The sequence below is a fragment of the Alexandromys fortis genome, unplaced genomic scaffold (assembly GCF_014885135.2).
Source record: "Alexandromys fortis isolate MF-2015 unplaced genomic scaffold, M_Fortis_MF-2015_v1.1 scaffold_174, whole genome shotgun sequence".
In the NCBI taxonomy this organism is placed as follows: Eukaryota; Metazoa; Chordata; class Mammalia; order Rodentia; family Cricetidae; genus Alexandromys; species Alexandromys fortis.
In genome coordinates, this window is record NW_026068063.1 from 54,995 (window position 1) to 79,430 (window position 24,436).

At 38.0% G+C, this 24,436-nt stretch overlaps 1 protein-coding gene across 1 annotated transcript; it reads left to right on the top strand.

Annotated features, from left to right (window-relative positions):
* Positions 1-771: 771 nt before the first annotated feature.
* On the top strand, positions 772-23,648 carry LOC126487536 (vomeronasal type-2 receptor 116-like). The gene is made up of 5 exons (XM_050120374.1): positions 772-825; positions 1,104-1,901; positions 3,668-3,895; positions 9,278-9,401; positions 22,744-23,648. The coding sequence occupies exons 1-5, from the start codon at positions 787-789 to the stop codon at positions 23,646-23,648; spliced, it is 2,094 nt and encodes a 697-aa protein (XP_049976331.1). The 5' UTR covers positions 772-786.
* Positions 23,649-24,436: the final 788 nt, after the last annotated feature.

A 24,436-nucleotide genomic window follows, 5' to 3' on the forward strand; every position in this document is an offset into this window, starting at 1 on the left:
AGATGAAGATGGATAGGATGGGATGTGTTAAGTATATCGCCCACTGATTATAACTAATTGTAAACAGAAGAGTCAAATATTGCCCATGCTACTTTACACTCATCAGACATTTTGACTGCCTTAGCCAATTCAGTTAATTTCACAGAACATATAGTAAATTCTATGGTTCACGCTTCATGTGCATTTTTATTGTTCAATCATTTAAAACTGAAATCATGACCAGGTTTACTCTTTGGCCAAAGCCTGTGGCCTTATCTTTACTCAAAAACCAGATGTGGACAAGGTTCTCTTTGAAAGATGACGATGGCACATTTTCTTTACTGGAGATGCACTCTCATGAAATTTTAAAGTTTTTTTCAAGCTTCCAGCTTCCTATGTCATCTGAACATCACAACACAGAAGATTCATTTCAAACATTGGGGGTGGTTGGGAATACCGTTCAGTACAGACAGTCCCTGTATTCATTTACATGATTTTCTGTAGGTCTTTGTCCTATTAAACACTGTATCATTTTACAGAACACCGAAGGAAAACTATCAGTTTTTATTGGCTCTAATTTTTTCCTTGGCTGAAGTCAACAGGAACTCGAATCTTTTACCAAATATGACTTTAATATTTCAAATTATGTCAAGTGGGTGTAAGACTCTGCCACAATTACGCACTTGCATTCAATATCGTTTTACATTCCCTACTAAAGATACTGAAGGTGTTTATCCTAATTATAACTGTGAAAGCTTGAACACATGTGCAGTTATGCTTTCAGGACCAAACTGGATAATATCTTCTATGGATGCAAAATTCATGAACAGCCTCTATCCTTATCAGGTGAGATTTAGTGTGGTCATGGGTTGGCAAGAAATCCTGTCTCCATTGGTGACACTCTCAGGTGCTAAGAAAAGGTGTGAGGAAGAGACTGGAGTACACTTATCTCAAACTGTTTAGTCTATGGGTACTATTCAGGGGACTTCTGTATTTACCTTTTTGAAATAGAGGTGAGGGAAGAGTAACCGGCAAGGGTGTGTGATTTAGAACTCTTGGCAGAAAAGTGTCTGTAACAAGTCCTTAAGAGTGCATGATACCTCACGCTGCTCCTTGTTTCCTAGTTTTTTCAGCTTACCTATGGACCCTTCCATCCTACCCTGAGCGATCGTGAACAATTTCCTTTTCTGTATCAAATGGCCCCTGAGGACACATCTCTACCCATGGCCATGGTCTCCCTCATACTTCATTTCAGCTGGAACTGGGTTGGGCTGACCATCTCAGACAATGATCAGGGTATCCAGTTTTTCTCATATTTGAGAACAGAGATGGAAAAAAATATACTCTGCTTTGCCTTTGTGAACATGATTCCGCTCAACATTCAATTGTACAAGTTAAGAGCTGAAGTGTATTATAACCAAATCTTGACATCGTCGTCAAATGTTGTTATCATTTATGGTGAGACAGATAGTCTTCTAAGTGCCAGCTTTAGAAGGTGGACATCCCGAGGAATAAAGAGAATCTGGGTCACCACCTCACAGTTCGATGTCACTACAAGTCAGAGTGACCCCTTGACTGAATTGTTCCATGGGACTCTAGCATTTGCACACCACCATGCTGAGATTTCTGGTTTTAGAAATTTTATTCAGACATTGAACCCTCTCAAATACTCAGATGAATACCTGGCGGGGCTGGAATGGATGAATTTTAACTGTGAAGTCTCGGCTTCTCTGTGTAAGACACTGAGGAACTGCTCATCCAACAGCTCATTGGAATGGCTGATTGCACAGACATTCGACATGGCTTTTAGTGATGACAGCTATGACATATACAATGCTGTGTATACTATGGCCCATGCTCTCCATGAGAGGCTTCTTCAGTCAGTGGACAATGAGGAAGTACACCTGTCTAACTGCATGAAGGTAATCTTTCTATTTGATGATATCCATTGTTTTCTATATCAGTCTATATTAGAGTCTCAGCTATCCCATTCTAGTGGGTTATGATATATTTCCCCAAATAGAAAGATTTTTGAACATTTTTCCTCTTGAGGAAGTAAATTTAGAGATTTGGGAAATCTCAAATGAATACATTGTGGGTTGAGAAACACAAATTCTCAATAAAAGCCAGTGATCCTGTTATACAGCACCTGAATATCATCACCCCTATTGTAATACTGGAAACATGGGAGTCTTCTTCATTAATCCTCTCCATGATTAAAGATGAGCTTTTGCTCATTAATTGACAAATATGTGGTAATCAGTGTAGGGCATAGTTTGCCCAGGTGTTCTAAACTTAATGTGCCCCAACTCTGGGATCTGGAAAACTCACGTGTGTATGAATGGATGGTTCTTTTTGTGTAAGGGTGGATGTTTGTGTGTTTCTCTGTACTTCTGGGTATATCTGTTTAGATGTTAAAAATGTGCTCCTATCTATCTGCCAATCTACCTGTGTGTATAAGTGGGAATAACTTGGCCTTTTGTCAATGTCTTTCTCTATGGGTGTGTTTCTGTGTGTCTCTCCCCATGTGTATTTTCAGTGCATGTGTCTATAAGTTCCTATGTGTGTGATTTGTCTGTTTTTGTGATTGTGCTTGCACTTATGCATATTTGTTTACTATGTATGGACGTGTTTTGGTGAATGTGTTGTACATATGTAAATCTGTGTTTCTGTTCCTTTCCATGTTTTTCTGCCTAACTTTGCATTTGAGGATAAATTTGTCTCTGTCATTGTGTCCATGCGTGGCTGCTTATAACTGTGTATGTCTCCTTGTGCATATTTATTTATGAATTTGTGAGCATGTGTATGGGCCTGTAACCCGCCCAGCGGGTCAGTTATTCCAGGCTTGTAACCCACCTGGAGGGTCAGTTATTCCAGGGTCCCTGAGAGGCGCTATCTGAAAAAGACGTGGGCGCGGGAAAGAGGAAGGAGACCAAGCAGAGCTCTTGTCAAGGTCTCACTTTATTAGTGAAATGGTTGTGGCTTAAATAGCCCTTGAATGAGGAATTTGTCTTGGGATGGGGGCAGGGGCATGGCAAGGGCAGGAAGGGATCTTGCAGCAATGGTCACAAGTCGGTCACGAGTCAACACACCTAGTGTTCTCTATGCAAGCGGAATCGTTGCTTTTGTGATTCCAACCACCAATTTCTAGAAAGCTGGAATGTGGGGCGGGTTCGGCTAACAGATAGCTCAAGATAGTTGGGTGTGGGGCTCCCCACAAATATCCTTAGGACAATAGTCCCTGCTATACTTTTTGGGAAAATACCTCCTGACATGGGCCTGTGTACGTTTTGTGGGTTTCTCTTTCTCTGTGTCTGAGTGCATAAGTCTGTCTCTGTGTGTCTCTATATTCATATCCTTTCTTGGGTTCAGGTGTATGTATGTGTAAATAGTATGTGCCTGTATTATGTATGGTTTTATATATGAATAGGAGTCTGTGTGTGTATGTGTTTATGAATATTTTATACTTACCATTGATGTCTTCAAATTTGTCTGTGCTTATGTTTGGTATTTTCCCTGAATGAAATAAAATTCTAGGACTGTTATTATATTTCCATTTATCTACTTGCTTTCATTGAGATTTCTCACATGGGCACATTCAATAAAGTTACATTTAAGATGAAATAAGAATATATTTTCTGACTTCAAGGAAGGGCACACTCACTAAAGAATGCTGACTGTCTTTCAGCTGTACTCCTTAATTAGGAAGGCCCACTTCACTAATCCAGTTGGGGACAGAGTGAACATGAACCAGAAAGAAAAACTGCAGCCAGAGTATGACATTTTCCAGATTTGGAATTTCCCAAATGGGCTTGGACTTAAGGTGAAGATAGGAATGTTTAGCCCATATTTCCCACATCGTCAACAGCTCCATTTATATGAAGACGCTATAGAGTGGGCCACTGGAAGGAGACAGGTAAGTCTAACCTGATGTACTGATTTGCATTACACAGCAGGAACGCTGTCATGTGGGTCCACTTGTGCTTCCATGTAACTTAGTAAAAATAGATTGACACTTTAGGAGCCATTTTCTAGCCTCTTACAAAATGTTTCTTCTTTTCACTTTTGATGTGACATTGTATGAATTATTTCAGGATTTCATGCATGCATACTGTGATTTTTATCATACAAGTACATGTTTCAAGCTTTTAAAATAAATAGCCAACTGGTGGTTACCACTGTTTAATCTTATTTCCTGCAATATTCTGTTCGTCCTATTCTAATTAATACACAGTGGTTTTCCTCTTTTCTGCAGCACCTCTGACACAGATGCTGGAAGACTGAGGCAAATTGTAAGGGGGAGGAAAGTAAACAAATGGCAATCATTGATTTTTATTAAATAATTTGCTTTAAGCATTTTTGTCAACATGTTCTAAATTGCCAATATCTTTAGCCATGTATCAACATAACATTTTTTGACCCATTTAGAAATTTTTTGAATTGTAATCTTGTTTTATCTTTCTGTCTTTTTCTTTTCTGTTGGTATGAATGTTTTTCAGCGTGATTCTGTGCAGTACTGGAATGTGTGGTGCATATGCATGTCAGAAAAATGCTTTTGATTTCCACGAAAGTGGAGACAACTTGTTCCACACAGGGTGAACTATTAATGAATCTTGCCTCTGCTCATGAAGAGCAATTGTTATTGACAGCTGAGCCATTTCTCTAGCCCTGAAGCTTATACTGTAAAAGAAATTTCACACTAGAGGAACATTTCTTGATCCCATTAATTCTTTCAAAGTTCACTTAAAACAAACAAGTGTGTATCCAGTTTCCTTATCTCTTTGGGTGGAGGTATTGGTAGTAAAGAAATTTGCTTTTGAAAATTTATAAATGATATATTCTTCTATGGCTTCTATGTATGGTATAGATAAGAATTCTCATGAAGGTGATTTTAAGGTATCTAATTCAAACTCCCAAACTACAAAGTGGCTAGAATTTTAAAGGAGTTAACTTCAAGAAACACTCCAATCTTTATCTGAAGTTATATTCAGGTTGCCCGGGTAGTATGAAGTCTACAGTTAATATCCTTTCTCAGAATGATGAGGAGAGTCATTCTCCGGGAAAAGGACATTTGATCTGAAGGGTTAATTACTGAACTACATGTACATTCAGAGATCAGTAATGAAATGTCACGTGTGTTGTAAGCTAGCCTACCTTGAGCGTTACAAAAATATCCACTGCAGGAATCCAGAGGATTACGAACAATGCAACCAGGGCTATACTCATAGATATGCAAATTTCAATACACAAACAAGTGAAGAAACTATGAACACATCCATGCAAAAAATATTAGAGTCAGAAGTTTAAACAAGAGTGTGTTCAATGAAGTACTGAACAAAGAATTCAAAGATGACCTTGAAAGTCAAACAACCTCCAGAACAAAGCAAGGAGTTCAAAAAAACTTGCATACAATATGGAAATGTGTGAGCATGTGGCAGATACATCCCAAAAGGTACAAAATAATGAAAAATATTCAAACTAAAATATGGAAAGGAAAGACAAATGAAATCACTTGAAAATATCAGTGAAAAGTCTCACTAACAGAATACTTCAAGATGATGACAGGGTAGCAAGACTCGAAGACCAGGCTGAAAATAGAGATCTGAAACTATGATGAAGACAAAATAAGAAAATATAAAAGATGTGTGAGACCAAGAGGATAAAATTAAATGATCCAATTTTTAAACTATTGCCAGGGGAGAAGAAGGATATACCTTAAGCATCAATAGTATATCCAATACTATGTAACAGTGATTTTCCAGAATACAGTGGAACACGTGGCTATCTGGAAACAGGAGGCATTTAAATACCAAACACATAATATCAGAAGAGAACCTTCCCCTGTTATAGTATACTTTGAATTCAAAATATATAGAAAAAGAGAAGAAGTTGAAGGCTTCTGGAAAGAAGTCCATTTCATAGAAATTCCCCACCTGGATTACAGTAGATTCCTTCATGAACTCTCTGGAAACAGGACAGTATCAGTGCTAGAACGGAAGCAGTTAGATTCATAACTGTCAAGCCCCAAGCTATACCCAACAAAGTTATCTTTCATAAACGAAGGAGACTGTGTTGCCTCCTCTTGAGTATCAAGTTGACAGTATTCAGAATTCAATGAAACCCAAATATGCAGAGCAAAACTTAAAGGTAATTTTGCTTAATGTGAAGTGGGATGATTTACTTCTTACCCATCCATATCTTTGAGATAGGAAAAAACACCTTACAAAGTGGAGGGGTGGTGCATGCCTTTAATCACAGAACTCTTGAGGTACAGGCAGGTGGATCTCTGAGTTGGGGGACAACCTGCTCTCCACAGTGAGTTCCATGACAGCTAGGATGAAAGATAAAAACCTTGTCGTTAAAAACGTAACAAAAAATAAAAAAGAAGTATGACATACAGAAAGGAAGGCTAAAGGACTGAAAGACAGACAGACAGACAGACAGAGAGAGAGAGAGAGAGAGAGAGAGAGAGAGAGAGAGAGAACCTGCTATTAATTGAGATCTTTTAAGTGTGGAAAGATTTTTATCTGGATTTTCAGTTGCCAGAGATAGAGACAGAAACAGACACAGTTTTGTTCTGTAAGTTTGTTACTCCTAAGAAGCCTAACAAATACAGAGATAGAAAAAAATTCAATGATGAACATAAATTATTGGAATTCACAACCATTCTCACACTATTATGGAATTCATATGAAGAGCATTAATAATTAGCTAAAGATTTTCAATACCAATTTATTGTTAATCTTCCCATTCTCTAGTCAAAATACACAAACATCAAGATTGGCTATAAAACCAGCAGTCATTTTTGCTTCCAAAACCAAACCTCACTTACAAACATGAAGAGACTACTTCTATAAATATGGGGTGGGAGAATATTTGAGAAAATGTAACATGATAAAAAAATTAGAGACTAAACATTTTGATGGACATAGATGTAAAATTTCTCAACTAAACCTGAGTAAAACACTCAATAACATGCCTTCCCATCTCTCTCCCAAAAAGGCAATTTCTGTCTCTCTTTTCTCCCCACTTCTCCCCCTCTCTTCCTCTCTCTCTGCTCTTTTCCCTTTTGTCCTTTTCCCTTCCATAACCCACTAAATAAATATCCAGCCTAATTCTGCAAAAACAAAATGAAACAAACAAAAAAAAACACAAAACCTCAACAACACAACAGAAATATCTGTTCCTCTGGTAAAGATGAGTATATTTCAGAGATATAAGTTTGGTTCAAATTACGCAGATCAGTTATGTAAATGTGGCGCATAAATAGACTCATGGATAGAACTAGAGGATAATCCAAATATATGTAGAAGGTGTGCATAACAATTTCAGCATTCATTCAGAGTTAATTAAAAAATTTAAAAAAACAGCACAAAAGAAATATCACATCTTGACAAAATCAGGTTTTCTTTTGATTAATTAATATTTTCTTGCCTGATAACTTTAAAAATGTTTTCTGTGGCAAAGCTTTTGACAACATAGTCCTATAAGGAGAGAAACTCAAGAATTTCCATTAAAATCCTAAGTGAGGCCAGTTGTATGTTGAGGTACATATCTTAATCTAAACTCTTGGGAGGCAGAGACAGTCAAAGAGCCCTGTCTTTTTATTGCAAGTCTGGTCTACATAGCAAGTCCAAGCCAGCTAAAGATGCATATAGAGACCACACTTCAAAATACATGGGTAAAAAGTGGACAAGTAAATACATGTTCTCCACAGTCATTCAAAATACTCCTTAATATCTTAGCAAGTATAAAGGGAAATTGCAACCATTAAAAACAGAAAAGAAGGGAAAAAATATGTCCACTGGGGCTGGAGAGATGGCTCAGTGGTTAAGAGCACTGCCTGCTCTTCCAAAGGTCCTGAGTTCAATTCCCAGCAACCACATGGTGGCTTACAACCATCTGTAATGAGATCTGGTGCCCTCTTCTGGCCTGTAGACAGAATACTGAGAATAATACTGAGAATATTGTATACATAATAAATAAATAAATAAATAAATAAATAAATAAATAAATAAATCTTAAAAAAAAAGAAAGAAAGAAATATGTCCACTGGTAGCATACATGTTTAACCCCAGCATTCAGGAGGCAGAAGAGACATATCCTTGTGGGATCTAAGTCAGCCTAGTCTATAAAAGGAGTGAAGTCTACCACCACTACACTGTGAAACCCTCATTCAAGGAGGCAAAAAACAAAGGAATGTTTGTCCCTAATTATATTGTGGAGAATATGAAAGAGCCTGTCCATAGGAGACACTGCAGTTTCAACACTGAACTCAGCACTGAACAGAGCATACATTGTGACCTGCAGTATTAGCAGTTTTCCGAAGCAGCATAAAGAGCCCTATCACCAGGTTTTTTTTGATGATTTGAAGATATTTTATTTTAAACTTTAAGAAATCTTTAAATTTACCTTAAGTTATTTAACTTTTATCGAGGTTCTGCAGCACCTGCAGCCTTTGTCAAGCACATTATTCTCAGGAAACACTCCACCTTCCATCTCAGTGCACATCAACTCAGCAATTCATCGCTAGAAATGCACCAGGCTCTACCTATTCTTCTATCTTTTTACACTCTGTCATGCTTTGCAGGGTGATTTTAGTGGAGTTCATGTGTGCTGTCTCAGATTTGAGGAGTATTTCCCTGTTTTAGATTGCTCCATTAGTCCTAGTTTGCTATGCTATTGCTGTGATTAAACAGACCATAAGCAAAGTGAGAAGGGAGGGCTGGTTTGACTTGTGGGTTATAGTTGAGGGAAGACAAGGCAGGAATCTGAAGACTGCAACAAAGTACAGATCCTGAAGGAGCACTGCTTAATGGCTTCTTCTACTTGATTTCTCATACAGGCTGCCTAGGGGACAGCATTGCCCACAGTAGACTGGGCACTTATACATCAAATACCAATGAGTAAAATGTTTTGCAGTTATAGTTACAGGATAATCCAATGGAAATTTTTTTTGGTTAAGGTTCCTTCTAACCTTTTAATGTTCTTTGTGTCAAATTGTCAAATTGTAAAATTTAAGTAGAAAAAACTCTTCGCATGCTCTGTCATGTTTATTTGTCCAGACTGAACAACTGATTCTTCTTCCTAAATTTCCAGCAATGTGACGCTACTCAGTTTTATATTAAATTTTTTCTACACATTCACATAAATTGGCATTCTATAATATGCTAAGTGAAATATGGTCACTCTTTCGTATATAAAATAAATTTATTGAAATTTTATTAAGGTAATTTAAAGTAGTTATGGAATGAATAGGCAGATCTCCTGATATCATCATTTGTCTAATTTTCCTCAGATGCCACCCTCTGTGTGCAGTGCTGATTGTGGTCCTGGATTCAGAAAGTTCAGGCAGGAGGGAATGGCAGCCTGCTGTTTTGAATGCAGTCCCTGCCCAGAAAATGAAATTTCTAATGACACAAGTGAGTATTTACTTTTGAGATAAACCCTTCATGTTTATCATCCTCTCTAACATACAGAGGGATGATCAAAGGGTCTAAAATCTGCTGCACAGATTGACTATATCCCTTTCCTAAGTTAGATTTTTTTGGAATGTGATCAATATCAATGTCTATTTAAGTCAAACTGTTTGCTACGACATAGATCTTTGACTCACTGAAAATTCATGGCATATGTCAGTTTCTCAAAGAAGCAGTTTTGATATTCAAACTGCAATGTGAGAGAATTCTAAACAAGGTCTTTCCTAGTGATTGTTTAATCTAACTGCATGTGTGTATGTATCCCTACAGACACTTATAGGCATCATGTACATATAAGAATCAATGAAGATCAGAATAGGACATCAGATCCACTGAACTCTGGTGTGTGAGGTCCTTCTATCAGTCTCTCACTACAGAACTCTGTTATGTGGATGTTAGGAACCAATTGTAAGTTCTCTGTATAGTTAATGAAAACAGGAATAATTACTTGTACAGTTAAATCACTAACAGTTGAATATGAGAGAGAAGACTTTAAGCAAGATACAAAGACCCCTCTTTTCAAAGGATCAATGTGATTTGAACTCTAGGGAATATTTATATGTACTGACACATGATATAGAACATATGAGGAGTCCTGCATTCAATATTTTTAAGTACAGAACCCACTTAATAATGTCACAAATATCATATTAAAACAGTTTAGTATGAAAATACGTTAGTCACAATTATCTGAATCGTGGTGTCACCTATGCTCTTCTTAGTCAAGTGATTATTTGGTTAGTGTTGGGTATATACAAATGACAGACATATTGTTTTTCTCTATGGGTCTCACCCCATATAATAAAATAAAAGTCTTTAAAGCATATTAATGGCCAATAATATGGCAAAGTAATTAATTCTTTTGCTACTACAGCTAAGAATTAGTTCATCCCCAGGACCCACGTAATAAATAGAGGTAATGAACTCCTAGAAATTGTCTTCTGACTGTTGGGGGAGACTACATGTTCATCCCAACTGCCCAGACTTGAAATACTCACATAGAAACTGTATTCATTCAATCACTATTTGGCCCATGACATTTAGCTTCTTATTGGCTGACTCTTACATAATAATTTAACCCATTTCTATTAATATGTATATTGCAACATGGCTGTGTCTTACTGGGTAAAGTTTTCAAACATCTGTCCCTAGCAGCAGCTCCTTTGCTTCTCTCTCCTTCTACTTCCTTTCTCTCAGCATTCTGCCTCACTTTACCTGCCTACCTCTATTCCCTGCACAGGCCCAAAGCAGTCCTTCATTCATTATCCAATCAAAGCAACACATAAACAGAAGGACCTCCCACACCATCTGACCTCTATGCACTCACACATACAACATACACCAAAGTAACAAGCAGCATCTATTGAATTGGCTTTAAATGGAAAAATTTATAAGAGTAAATGGCATTGACTGTGTTATCACTCTTACTTGAGTATTCTTCTGTTATTGTCCTCATGGTGCTATATCTGTATCTATTTCCCCCTTGAGTACACTCTGGGTCTGTATCTCACAGAAAAGAAAGAAGAAAGGAGCTTGTCTGTTCATAAATTGATGGCATCAAGATATAGGGCTTACTAATGCTAAATATGTAGAGAGGATTCTACCCTCAGTGATAGAGTTACTGCTCCTCTTCTACATTTGTTTTCAGCGCTACTTGTTTGCTAGCTTGTTTTACGCAAGCTCATAGGATTGTGGGTATTTTTTGCATTTATTTATTTCATACACCAACAAGAGTTTCTCCTTCCTCCTCTCTTTTCAGTCCCTTCTGTCCCCCACATCCACTCCTGTCTCCATTCAGAAAGGATAAGGCCTTCCATGGGAGCCAACAAAGCATGGCATGCCAAGTTAAGGCAGGACCTAGACCCTTCCTTTTGTATTGATGCTGAACAATCCATTTCACCACAGGGAATATGTTCCAAAAGGCTAGTTCATGTGCCATGAGTAAATCCTGGTTCCATTGCTAGGAATCCCATAAACAGACAATCCTACACAACGGTTAGACACATGCAGAAGGCCTAAAAGAGTCCTATGCCACCTCCTTAGGTGTTGGTACCGATTCTGTGAGCTCTCTCGAGCTCAGGTCAGCTATTTCTGTGGGTTTCCCTGCCATGATCTTCACCCTCCCCTGTTGACTGAGGTTTCTGTTTTGCACAGTTCCCTATGTCATTAATTCTCATCACAGAAGTCTATATTATTTATAAACTGATTGGCCCTAAGAGTTTCTTTGGCTCTTCTTATTAACTAATTCTTATAACTTATATTAACCCATTATTCTTTTCTATGTTAGTCATGTGGCTTAGTGCCTTTTTCGGCAAGACAGTTACATCTTGCTTGCTATGCAACTAGGTCACAATTCCAGACTGAGACTTCTTTCTTCCCTGAATTCTCATTGCCATGTCTCAACTTTCTGCACCCCACCTATACTTCCTGCCTGGCTACTGGCCAATCAGCATACCTGTCCCACAGCACTCCCCTTACTCATATAATCGCTCCTCCCTATCTTTACCTGGTCTCTGTACACTGCCATTTTTCTTACTGACAGTGTCCTTTACTTACAGAAACTTTTCTGTTTTCAGAGATTCCATTTATTAATTGTTGATTTCAATGTTTGTGCTGCTAGTGTTATATTCAGGAAGTGGTCCCCTGTGCCCATGTGTTCAAGGCTACTTCCCACTTTCCTCTCTATCAGCTTCAGTACAATTGGATTTATATAGAGGTCTTTGATAGACTTGGACTTTGAGTTTTGTTCAGGGCAATAGATATGAATCTATTTGCATTCTTCTACTTGTTGGCACAAGTTTTGCCAGTATTACTTTTTGATGATGATTTCTCTTTTGTTGATGTTGTATGATTTTGGCTTCTTTGTCAAAAATCAGGTGTTTATAGATATATGGATTTATGTCAGGGTCTTTCATTGAATTCCATTCATCCCTGTTTCTGTTTTTATGACAAACCAAACTGTTATTACTATAGCTCTATAGATCTTGTAATCACGATGGTGATACTTCCAGAAGGTTCTTTACAAGATTCTTTCAGCTGTCTGGGGTTTTTGTTTTTCCATATGAAGTAGAGTATTGTTCTTTCAAAGTCTGTGAAGAATTGTGTTGGGATTTTGATGGAGATGAATTGAGTCTGTAGATTGCTCTTGGTAAGACTTCCATGTTTACTATATTAATCCTACTAATTCATAAACATGGGAGATCTTCTATTTTCTGATCTCTTTTCCAACATCTTCTTTTCCACATTACTTAATGTCTTATCAAATGCAGGAGTTCCATGATATAATTTTTGTGGTCACTTATATATACTATTACATCATTGCAAAATGCAAAAATTTGACTTCTTCTCTTCAATCTGTATCCCTTTGATCTCTTTTTGTTGTCTTATTTGTTTGTGTGGGTTATTTTGAATTTTTCGAGACAGGGTTTCTCTGTAGCTTTTTGGCTCCTGTCCTGGAACTAGCTCTTGTAGACCAGGCTGGCCTCGAACTCCCAGAGATCTGCCTGCCTCTGCCTCCCGAGTGCTGGGATTAAAGGCATGTACCACCACCACCCGGCTGTTGTCTTATTTCTCTAGCTAGAACATCAAGTATTATATTGAAAGGATGTAGAAAGATTGGGCAGACTTGTTTTGCTTCCTTTTTTGGAATTGCTTTGAGTTTCTCTTTATTTAATTTACTATTGACTTCTAGCTTGCTTTTATTGCCTTTATCATGTTTAGGTATGTTCCTTGCATCCCAGATTGCTGTGGAATAATTCTCTTGGACCCTGTAAAGTTTTGTCACTTTTACTGATGTACTAAAACACTAATTGGCCAGTAGCCAGGCAGGCAGGAAGTGTAGGTAGGTTGACCAGACTAGGAGAATTCTGGGAAGAGGAAAGGCTCAGTTTGCAGTCACCAGACAGATGTAGAAGAAGGAAGATGAGAATACCTCACTGAGTAAGGTACTCAGCCACATGGGTAAACATAGATAAGAATTATGGGTTAATTTAAGTTTTAAGAGCTAGTTGAGAGTAAACATGAGTTAATATGCCACCAGTTTATAATTAATAAAGACTGTGTATTTTGGAATGGATGGCTGTGAGACTGAGCAGGAAGAAACTGCTATCTAGACCCGATCTCTCCAGAGACGTTATCATGAAGGGGTGTTGGATTCCATCAAAAGCTTTTTTGGAATCTAATGTGATGATCATGTGGGTTTTTTATTCAAGTCTGTTTCTATGGTGGATTACATTGACAGATTTTCAACAAATGAAAATCTGTGAACCAACCCCACATCTCTGGGATGAAATTTATTTGGTCATAGTGGATGATTTCTTTTCTTGTATGTGTCCTTGGATTCATTTTTTCCAGTAATTTATTGAGAATTTTTTCATCAATGTTCATGAAGGAGTTTGAGCTCTCATTCTCTTTCTTTGTTGCATCTTTGTCTGGTTTGGCTATCAGGGTAACTGTGACCTAATAAAAAAAATTTTACATATTCATTCTGTTTCAATTGTTCAGAACAAGTTGAAGAGTATTGGTTGTTCAAGTCAAAGAGTGGCTTGTTCTTCCTGGCAACCTGGCTAGCTTATACCTGAAATAACCACACAGAAACTGTATTAATTAAATCACTGCCTGGCCCATTAGCTCTAGTTTCTTAATGGTGTGGGAGGTCCTTCTATCCATGTGCAGCTATTGGTATTATCTCTTCTATGAAATGCTGACAGAATTCTGCACTGAAGCCATATAGCCATGGTGGGTTTTTTTTAGTTAGAAGATTTTAATGTTTCTATTCTTTAAGATATTGATTTTATTTTGGTTTATAGTAACTGTTAACAAAGTTTTCCATTTCTTTTAGATTTTCCTGTATTTTGCAGTATAGGTTTTTGAAATGTGACTTAATGATTGTCTTTTCTCTCTCTCTCTCTCTCTCTCTCTCTCTCTCTCTCTCTCTCTTTCTCTTTCTCTCTCTCTCTCCCTCTCTTTCTCTCTCCTCTCTCTCTGGGTGTGTGTGTGTCTGTCTGTCTGTCTGTCTGTCTATCTCTCTTTGGGTTTTCAAGAGAGGGTTTCTCTGTGGCTTGAAGTCTGTACTTGAAGTAGCTCTTGTAGGCCTGGCTGACTTCAAACTCACAGAGATGCACATGCCTTTGCTTCATGAGTGCGGGAATTAAAGGGAATTAAAAGACCACTACTGAGACCCTAATAATTTTCTGGTTTCTTCAGTATCTGTTGTTATCTCTACCTTTTCATTTTTGAGTAGATTAACTTGGATTTTCTTTCTCTGTTTTTTTTTACTTAATATAGATAAGCTTTTGTCTATCTTGCTGACTTTCTCAAAAAAGAAATTCTTTGTTTCATTGATTCTTTTTATTGTAGTCTTTGTTTCAATTTCATTGATTTCAGCCCAAGTTTGATTGTTTCCTGTCATCTAGTCCTTCTGATTGGGTTTCATTCTTTTTGTTCTACAGCTTTCAGTTGTGCTGTTAAGTTGATAGCATGAGGTTTTCCAAATTCTTTTTTTTTAATTATTTTGATTCTCATCATATTTTTTTCTTGATTTTTATTCAGCTCTACATTTTACTCTGCTCAACTCCCTGCCTTTCCCCTCCCATTCAACCCTCACCCAAAGACCCCATCCTCCCAATTTACTTAGGAGATCTTGTCTTTTTCTACTTTCTATGTAGTTTACATCTATGTATGTCTCTCTTAGAGGATTCATTGTTTTCAAGGTTCTGGGGGATTGTGATTTTTAGGCTGGTTTTCTTTGCTTTATGTTTAAAAAAAACCCTTATGAGAGAGTACATATGATAATTGTCTTTCTGAGTCTGGGTTACCTCACTCAAAATGATATTTTCTAGCTCCATCCATTTGCATGCAAATTACAAGATGTAATTATTTTTTCTTCTATGTGGTAATGTACCACATTATTCTTTTTTGGATATTAATATTTTTAATTAATTTATTTATTTATTTATTAAAAAATTCTGTCTCTTCTCCACCGCCACCTCCCATTTCCCTCCCCCTCCCCCAATTAAGTCCCCTTCCCTCGTCAGCCCAAAGAGCACTCAGGGTTCCCTGCCCTGTGGGAAGTCCAAGGACCACCCACCTCCATCCAGGTCTAGTAAGGTGAGCATCCAAACTGCCTAGGCTCCCACAAAGCCAATACGTGCAGTAGGATCAACATTGCCATTGTTCTTGGGGTCTCAGTAGTCCTCATTGTCCGCTATGTTCAGCGAGACCGGTTTTATCCCGGGCTTTTTCAGACCCAGGCCAGCTGGCCTTGGTGAGTTCCCGATGGAACATCCCCATTGTCTCAGTGTGTGGGTGCACCCCTCGCGGTCCTGAGTTCCTTGCTCGTGCTCTCTCTCCTTCTGCTCCTGATTTGGACCTTGCGATTTCAGTCCGGTGCTCCAATGTGGGTCTCTGTCTCTGTTGTACCACATTATTCTTATCCATTCTTTGCCCAAGGGGCATTTAGGTTGTTTCTAGATTCTGGCTATGACAAACAATGCTGCTATGAACATAGTTGAGCACATGTCCTTGTGGCATGGTTGAGCATCCTTTGGATATATATCCAAAAGTGGTATTGCTGGGTCTTGAGGAAGGCTGTTTCCTAATTTTCTAAGAAATCACAAGACTGGTATCCAAAGGCACTGAACCAGCTTGCACTCCCACCAGCAATACAGGAGAGTTCCCTTTTCTCCACAACCTCTTCAGCATAAGATGTCATCAGTGCTTTTATCTTGGCCATTCATACAGGTGTAAGGTGGAATCACAGAGTTGTTTTGTGATATGATAAGATATATGCGGTTATTCCAACTTTTATATGTCTTGAGGTTTGTTTTGTTACCAAGTATGTGGTCAGTTTTTGAGAAGATTCCATGAGGTGCTGTGAAGAAGGTATAATCTTTTATGTTTGGCTGGAATATTCTATAGATGTCTGTTAAGTCCATTTGTGTTATAACATCTTTTAGTTCTTTTATTTTACTGTTAATTTTTTGTCCGACTGACCTGTCCAGTGATGAGAGTGGAGTGTTGAAGTCTCCTACTATTAGTATGGGGGTTTAGTGTGTGATTTAACCTTTAGCAGTGTTTCTTATATATATATGTCTGTGCCTTTGTATTTGGGGCATAGATGTTCAGTAAGAGATTTGCTCTTAATGGATTTTCCCTGTGACTAATGTGAAATGTTCCTCTTTATCTCTTTTGATTGATTTTCATTTGGAATCTACTTTGTTAGATATTAGGTAGCTACACCAGCTTGTTTCTTAGGTCTATCTGATTGGAAATTTTTTCCCCAACCCTTTACTCTGTGGTGATGACTGTCTTTGAGTTTAAGGTGTGTTTGTTGTATAGAGTAGATAAATGGATTCTGTTTTGTATCCAATCTGTTAGCCTGTTTCCTTTTAAATGTGAGTTGAGTAAATTTCTATTAAGGGAAATTAATGACCAGTGATTGCTATCTCCTTTAATTTAGTTTTCATTATTGGTGATGTTAATTTGTGTGTTTTCCCTACTTTGGGATTTTTGGCTGTTAGATCATCAATTATAGGTTTTTTCTTCCTCTTTTTGTGATGTAGCCAACTTCCTTGGGTTGGAGCTTTTCTTCTGACACTTTGTGTAGGGCTTGTTTTATGGCTAGGTATTGGTGAAATCTAGATTTGTCACGGAATATCTTGTTTTGTCCTTCTATGGTGATTGAAAATTTTTCTGGGTATAGTAGTCTGGGCTGGCAGCCATGGTCTCTTAATCTCTGCATAATGCTTGGTCATGACCTTCTGGCTTTCATTGCCTCCCATGAGAAGTCAGGTGTGATTTTGAAAGGTCTGTCTTTATATTTTACTTGGCCTTATCCCTTTGTGGCTCTTAATATTCTTTCTTCATTCTGTATGTTTTCTGGTCTGATTATTATGTGCCAAGAGGGATTTTTTTTATACAGTCTATTTGGTTTTCTGCACATATTTTGCATCTTCATAGGCATATCTTTCTTTAGGTTGGGAAAGTTTTCTTCCATGATTTTGTTAAATATATTTTCTCTGCTCTTCAGTTGAACTTCTCCTTCTTCTATACCTATTATTCTTAGGTTTGGTATTTTCATGGTGTCCCATATTTCCTGGATAATTTGTGTTAAGCTATTGTTATATTTAATGTTTTCTTTGACTGATGAGTCTATTTCCTCTATTGTAATTTTCAGCGCTTCAGATTCTCTCTTCCATTTCTTGTACTCTGTAGTTTATGCTTGCATTTGTGGTTTCTAATCATTTCCTCATGATTTCTGTTTCTATAAATCCCCTGGCTTGTGTTTCTTTATTGTATATATTTCCATTTTTAAGGCTTGAATAGTTTCTTACATATGTTTGATTGCTATTTCTTGGTTTTCTTGAGGCATTTGCTAATGTCTTCTAAATTTTATTTGTCTTTTCCTCCATCATTTCAGGGAATATCTCATTTCCTCTTTAAGAGTCTCAAACATTCTCCTGAAATTATTCTTAGGTCCTTTTCTTCTGCTTCATCTTTTTTGGTAGATCAAGTCTTGCTGTTGAAGAGTCTTTAGATTTTACTGGTGTTGTATTATTCTTTGTGGTGTTGCATGTGTTCTTACCTTGTCTACTCATCTTTTATTACAAATGGTATGGTTTGGGCTGTCTGTGACTCTGGTCATTAATCTAGGTGCCAGTGGATCCAAGACTCAGATGGTTGTTCCTTGTGGGACAGTCAGTACCATGGATCTAGTTATGCCAATGGTCACTCAGTGTTCCTGGAGGTCACTCGGCGCTTCTGGGGTTTTCCCCTCTCCCATGGATTTTACTGTCTCAGGCTTACTCTGGCTTAGGCTGCCAACACAGACCTGTTTCTGTAAATGATCATGGTCTGGATCTGCTTCTGCAAAGGACCCTGGCTCAGGGTTCATCCTGCAAAGGTCTCTGGCTTCTATCTACCCCTTCAGAGATCCCAGACTTGGGTGTGCCTGGATCCACAGAGGACCTGTCTCAGATTTACTCCCTCAGAGGTCCCTGACTCACACACAGACCTGCAGGGGTTCTGGGCCATGTCTACTCCCTGGAAGGTCCCAGATTTATGCCCGGATATGCAGTGGTCTCTGGCTCTGGCCCACTCGCTCAGTGGTTGCTCCCTTGTACCTCCTCCTGTGGAGTTTGATGTCTCAGCTCTGCTCAGACCAAGGTTGCTGGCTCAGTCCTGCCTCTGTAAATGTCCCTGGTCTAGATCAATTCCTCTTCCAAGGCTGGGACATCATAAACTAAGCTGAGCTTACATAGGTCTATCTCTGTAAAATTTTATACATGTCTCTCTTTTGCTAGTTCCACACCCTATATGCAGCTTTCCATGGCATATATCTCACAGCTTGTGAGTCACAACATCTGATCATCTCAAAATACAAATGTGACTTCATCTTCACAGAATCATTCAATGAACTCTCACAGGATCTTTTCTGAGATTCTAATTCTGGGAAGTTCTTCATCAAAAAAGGAGTCACATGTAAACAATAACTCTTTTTACTGTGTAACATGTTTTCACAGCTTGCCAAAGCTCTCAGTTCATCATCTCCCTACAGTACAATCTGCACCACAGCACCAGGTTTCCCAAACTCTTTATGTAGGCACTTAGTGCTATGAACTTTCCTCTTAGTTTACTTTCCTAATGTCCCATTAGTTTGAGTATGTTGTGGATTCATTTCATTGAATGCTAGGATGTCTTTAATTTCTTTCTATATGTTTTTTCCTTTACCCAGTTCAGTTGTAAGCATTTCCATGAGTTTGTCCATTTTTTTTTTTTGGTTTGTGTTGCTACTGAACTCTAACTTTAACCCATACTGGTTCCATATAATATAAGGAGTTATTAAAATTTCTTTGTGTCAATTTTAGATAAGGTTCCCATGAGGTCCTGAAAGAAAGTACATTCTTTTGTGTTTTGGTAAAATTTTTCATAGTAGTCTCATAAGTCCATTTGAGTCTGATGTGTGATTTAAGCTTTAGTAATGTCTCTTTTAAAATGTTGGCGCTCTTGTATTTAGGGAATAGATGTTCAGAATTAAGACTTCATCTTGATGGACTTTCCTGTGATGAATATAAAATGTTCTTCTCCATATCTTTTCAGTAATTTTACTTTGAAGTTTATTCTTATTTAGATACTAGGGTAGTTACACCAGCTTATATCTTAGATTCATTTGATTGGAAATTTTGTTCCCAACCTTGTACTCTGAAGTACTGTCTATCTATGAGGTTTGAGGTGTGTTTCTTGTAACCCACAGAAGGATAGATCCTGGTTTCATATCCATTCTGTTAGCCTATCTCTTTTTATTGTCAAACTGGGGCCATGAATACTATGAAATCTTAATGATCAGAAATTGCCTATTCTTGGCGGTGTTTTGGCCTAGGAGGTTTGAGTGTTTTGAGTTTCCCTACTTTTGGGTTTTGCTGTTGTGAGTTATCCTTTGTCTGTGTTTACATAGATTTAGCAAGCTTCCATGGGTTGGAGTTTTTATTATAGCATTTCTGTAGTGCTGGGTTTCTGAATAGGTATTGTTGAAATCTGGTTTTGTCTTGAAATACATTGCTTTTCTTGTCTATGGTAATTAAGTGTTTTTCTGGGCATAGTATTATGAGCTTGCATCTGTGGTCCCTTATGGTCTGTAAAACATCAGTTCAGGACTTTCTAGCTTGTAGGGTCTCCTTTGAGAAGACAGGTGTTATTCTGATGGATCTGAATTTATATGGTTATTGGCCTATTCATCTGCAGCTCTTAAAATTCTTTCTTCATGGTTGTAGGATAAAGAGGCAGCTTTATCTCCATAACCACATTTTCCTTTTTTTAAATAAATTTATTTAAGTCAGAAAAAAATCTTTCTTCATTCTGTTGGCTTAGTGTTTGATTATTATGGGGTGAGGGGACTGTTTTTTGGTCTAGTCAATTTGGTATTATGTAAGCTTCATGTACCGTCATACACATGTCCTTCTTTAGGTTGAGATTTTTTTTATTTTGTTAAATATATTTTCTGTGTCTCTGAGCTGAGATTCTTCTCCTTCTACCCTGATTATTCTTGGGGTTGGTCTTTGCATGGTGCCACAGATTTCCTGGATATATTATGATTGGAATTGATTGGATTTAACATGTCCTTTTACTTATGAATCTATTTCCTCTATTGTATCTTTAACATCTGTGATTGTCTCTTCTGTCTCTTGTATTCTGTCCATAATGCTTGAATCAGTAGTTCCTGTTCACTTAGCCATTTTTTCATTTCCTGAATTCCATCAGTTTATGTATTGCTTATTATTTCTATTTCAATTTTCAAGTCTTGACGTGTTTCCTTTGCCTATTTGAGTGTTTGTACATGGCTTTCTTTGTTTCTTTAAGGGATTTCTTGATTTCTTCCAATACTTTTTTTTGTCCTTTTTTTGATTTCTTAAGGGAATTTTTCATTTCCTCTTTCAGAGCAACTACCATTTTCCTAAAGTTATTATTAAGACTGTTTTCTTGGGTTTCAGCTGGATTAGGTCTTACAGTTGAATGATCACTATCAGCCCCATATTGCTCTTACACTTGTTGAATTTATTCTTGTGCTGGCACTTCCTCCTTTGTTCTTCCAACAGTTGTGGGTCATGGCAGTGCCTAAGTAGTCTGTTCTTCCATCTAGTATGGTTCGTGCTGTATGGTACATGATCTTCAACTGCTGGGTTTGCACGTGTACCTATGCAGTCTCCTAAGGTTACCAGGGATTACTGGCCACGGAGAGGATATTCAGGTGCCTGCTTGCTGTCTGTGACTGGGCCAGGACTGCAGAGGAATGGACTTTTTCTTCCCAGAATTATCCTGTTCTCATTCACCTGCCTTTACTTCCTGTCTGGTTGTCCCACCTGTACTTCCTGCCTGGCTACTGGCCAATCAATATTTATTTAAAATATAATTGACAGATACAGACAATTGTTTCACACCAGGAGTGGGGATACAGCCTGGAGGCAGGTCTCTCAACTGCTTGCCACTCATGGGAACTGCCATGTTGCTGCTTGTTAAGAACAATACTCAGGAGTACAGCATCCTTACTATCAGATGAGGACACAGCTAAGGGCATACTTATTTAATTTATTTCATTATGTTTGCATTTTCCAACATCAAAATTATATTTACAATACCTTCCTTTCTCATTTCCCCCTTATACTTACCCCATATAAACCCAACTGACCTCATTTTCACCATCTCTTTTGAGACTTTACATGTAAAGACATGCAAATTAGTGATTCTGACAGGACTGTAGCCATCCCAGGCATGTTAGATATATCTCTGAAAAACCATGTTCTTCTCTCACATTCCATTTGCCTTGCTAAAAACCATTAGATTACTATGGTAGCCTGAATAAAATTTCCCCCATGACATCATGAGGAGTGAATCTATTAGGACATTTGGTCTTTTTGGAGAAGATATGGTCATATTGGATGAAGTGTTTCAGTGTGGCAGCAGAGTATGAAGGTTCATACATGCTCAAGAAACACACAGTGAGTCTGTTTACTTCCTGTTGCCAATGGATCAAAACAGAATTCAAAGACCCTTCTACAATTCCAGGTCCATCTGCATACAACGATATCCCAAAATGATGATAATCGACTAAACTTTTGACAATAAGAGACCCAATTAAATGTTTTTCTTTAAAAGAGTTACCATGGTCATCATTTCTCTTCAAAGCAATATAAAACCTAAGACAATTACATTCCCAAAGCTAGCCACCAAGATCTTTTGCCTTAATCACTCACTTCCTCCACCTGAGATTGACTATCATGGTCCAGATATCAAGAGTGAGGTCAAGCTAGAAAAAATCCCTCATGACTGTCCTAATTATCCAGATAATCCAATTTAACACTTCATCCTAAAATGGGTTAACACCTTTACTTTTATAAATTGCTATTTTCCCACAGGTGATAACTATTTCTAGTGTATCAGAGAAAGCTTTGTCTTCTTGGGCCAAATATCCACTCCTCTACCCTTTGTTCTGTTCCCTTCTTTCTGATTCCCTATCTCCGGTCTTTCTACTAAAAAATCTTTCCCTATAATGTGACAAATGATGACATTAACACACATTTAATAGACAAAGGAGTAATTGTTTGGATTCATCCCACTAAAGGATAAGGGATGAGTATTGTCAAATGGAAGTATTGCTAGGCAGCATTGTCTTTCAATGTCCTCCTCAGCACAAGTGCAGATATTGCAATGCTCAGGTCAACACTCATAAATGAAATGTCTTGTCAAGAAAAATGCTCAAGCATCACTAATCATAGTTTTCGTTCTCCATCAGATGTGGATCAGTGTGTAAAGTGTCCAGAGGACCAGTATGCCAATGCAGAACATATCCATTGCATTGACAAAACTGTGAGCTCTCTGACCTATGAAGACCCCTTGGGGATGGCTCTGACCTTAATGGCCTTGTGCTTCACTGCGTTCACATCTGTGGTTCTTGGAATCTTCATAAAGCACCATGACACTCCACTTGTGAAGGCCAATAACCGGAATCTCAGCTACACCTTGCTCGTCTCACTCATCTTTTGTTTCCTGTGTCCCTTGCTCTTTATTGGTCATCCCAATGCAGCTAAGTGCATCCTGCAGCAAATCACATTTGGAGTGGTATTCAGTGTGGCTGTTTCTACTGTGTTGGCCAAAACAGTGACTGTGCTTCTGGCTTTCAAAGTCACAACCCCTGGAAGAAGGATGAGGTTCTACCTGATTCCAAGGGCATCCAATTTCATCATTGTCATCTGTACCCTCATCCAAATCATTCTCTGTGCAATTTGGCTGGGAGTTTCTCCTCCATTTATTGAAATTGATGCCAAGAGTGAACACAGCCACATCATCATTGTATGTAGCAAGGGCTCAATGATTGCATTTCATTGTGTCCTGGGATACCATGGTACCCTTGCATTAGGGAGCTTCATTGTGGCTTTCCTGGCCAGGAATCTCCCTGACACATTCAATGAAGCCAAGTTGCTGACATTCAGCATGCTGGTATTCTTTAGTGTCTGGGTTTCCTTTCTTCCTGCCTACCATAGCACCAAGGGCAAGGTCATGGTGGCTGTGGAGGTCTTCTCCATCTTGGCCTCCAGTGCAGGCTTGCTGGGGTGTATCTTTATCCCCAAGTGCTATATAATTTTGTTAAGACCAGAAAGAAATTCTCTTAAAAAGTTAAGGGAGAAAGCATCTTCCTGAACTACCATTTCCTAAATTGAAAGTGACAGCTGTAGTTTTGGTACAAAATCACCTGTTATGATACAATGAAAGATGTATGCATTAGCTAGTGACTCTCACTGTTTCTTCTCATGGAGATGTCAAGAACTGACACACATACTACTGTTCTGAACGTAATCTCTTGTAATCTTCCATTTAACCACTTAATTTACAAGTCCTGCCTATTGGACATTGCTGCATTGCAGAAGACTTTTTCTTTCTTTAATATATAATCAGATTTAAAATAAACTAAAAGTCCATCTATTGATGTCTGAGTGAATTTGTGTCTTAAACTGCCAGTGAGTGTTGAAACTAAAGGCTCATGATCCTTCCCTTACTTTTTCCCAAATTCACTATATCTCTATTTCCCTTCAAGAAAGTATAGAACTCCAAGAAACAACCACTCTATAGGAAAAAAATGTACAGTGAGACAAGGGAAAAAAACATCTTCTTACGTGTTTCTGAGCTTCCCTTTTGAGAATTCTCTGTTTAGTTCAGGACCCATTTAATATTGCAATCTTTGTTTTTGATGTATAGTCTCTTAAGTTCTCCATATTTTTTAGATACTAGACCTCTGTCAGATGTGGATGTGGTAAAAATATTTTTTCATTGTTATAGGGAGAGGGCTGCTTGTTTTTCCTGGCTGCCCAGCTAGCTTAACTCCAAAATAATCACACAGAAACCATATTCATTAAAACACTGCTTGGCCCATTAGCTCTAGCTCTTTATTGGCTAAGTCTTATATTAATTTAACCCATTTCTAGTAATCT

Excerpts from the sequence above, each read along its gene's own strand:
- LOC126487536 (XM_050120374.1), top strand. The coding sequence starts at position 787 with ATGGATGCAAAATTCATGAACAGCCTCTATCCTTATCAG. Across the intron at positions 826-1,103 it reads ACAGCCTCTATCCTTATCAG|TTTTTTCAGCTTACCTATGG; the intron begins GTGAGATTTAGT and ends CTTGTTTCCTAG. Across the intron at positions 1,902-3,667 it reads ACCTGTCTAACTGCATGAAG|CTGTACTCCTTAATTAGGAA; the intron begins GTAATCTTTCTA and ends ACTGTCTTTCAG.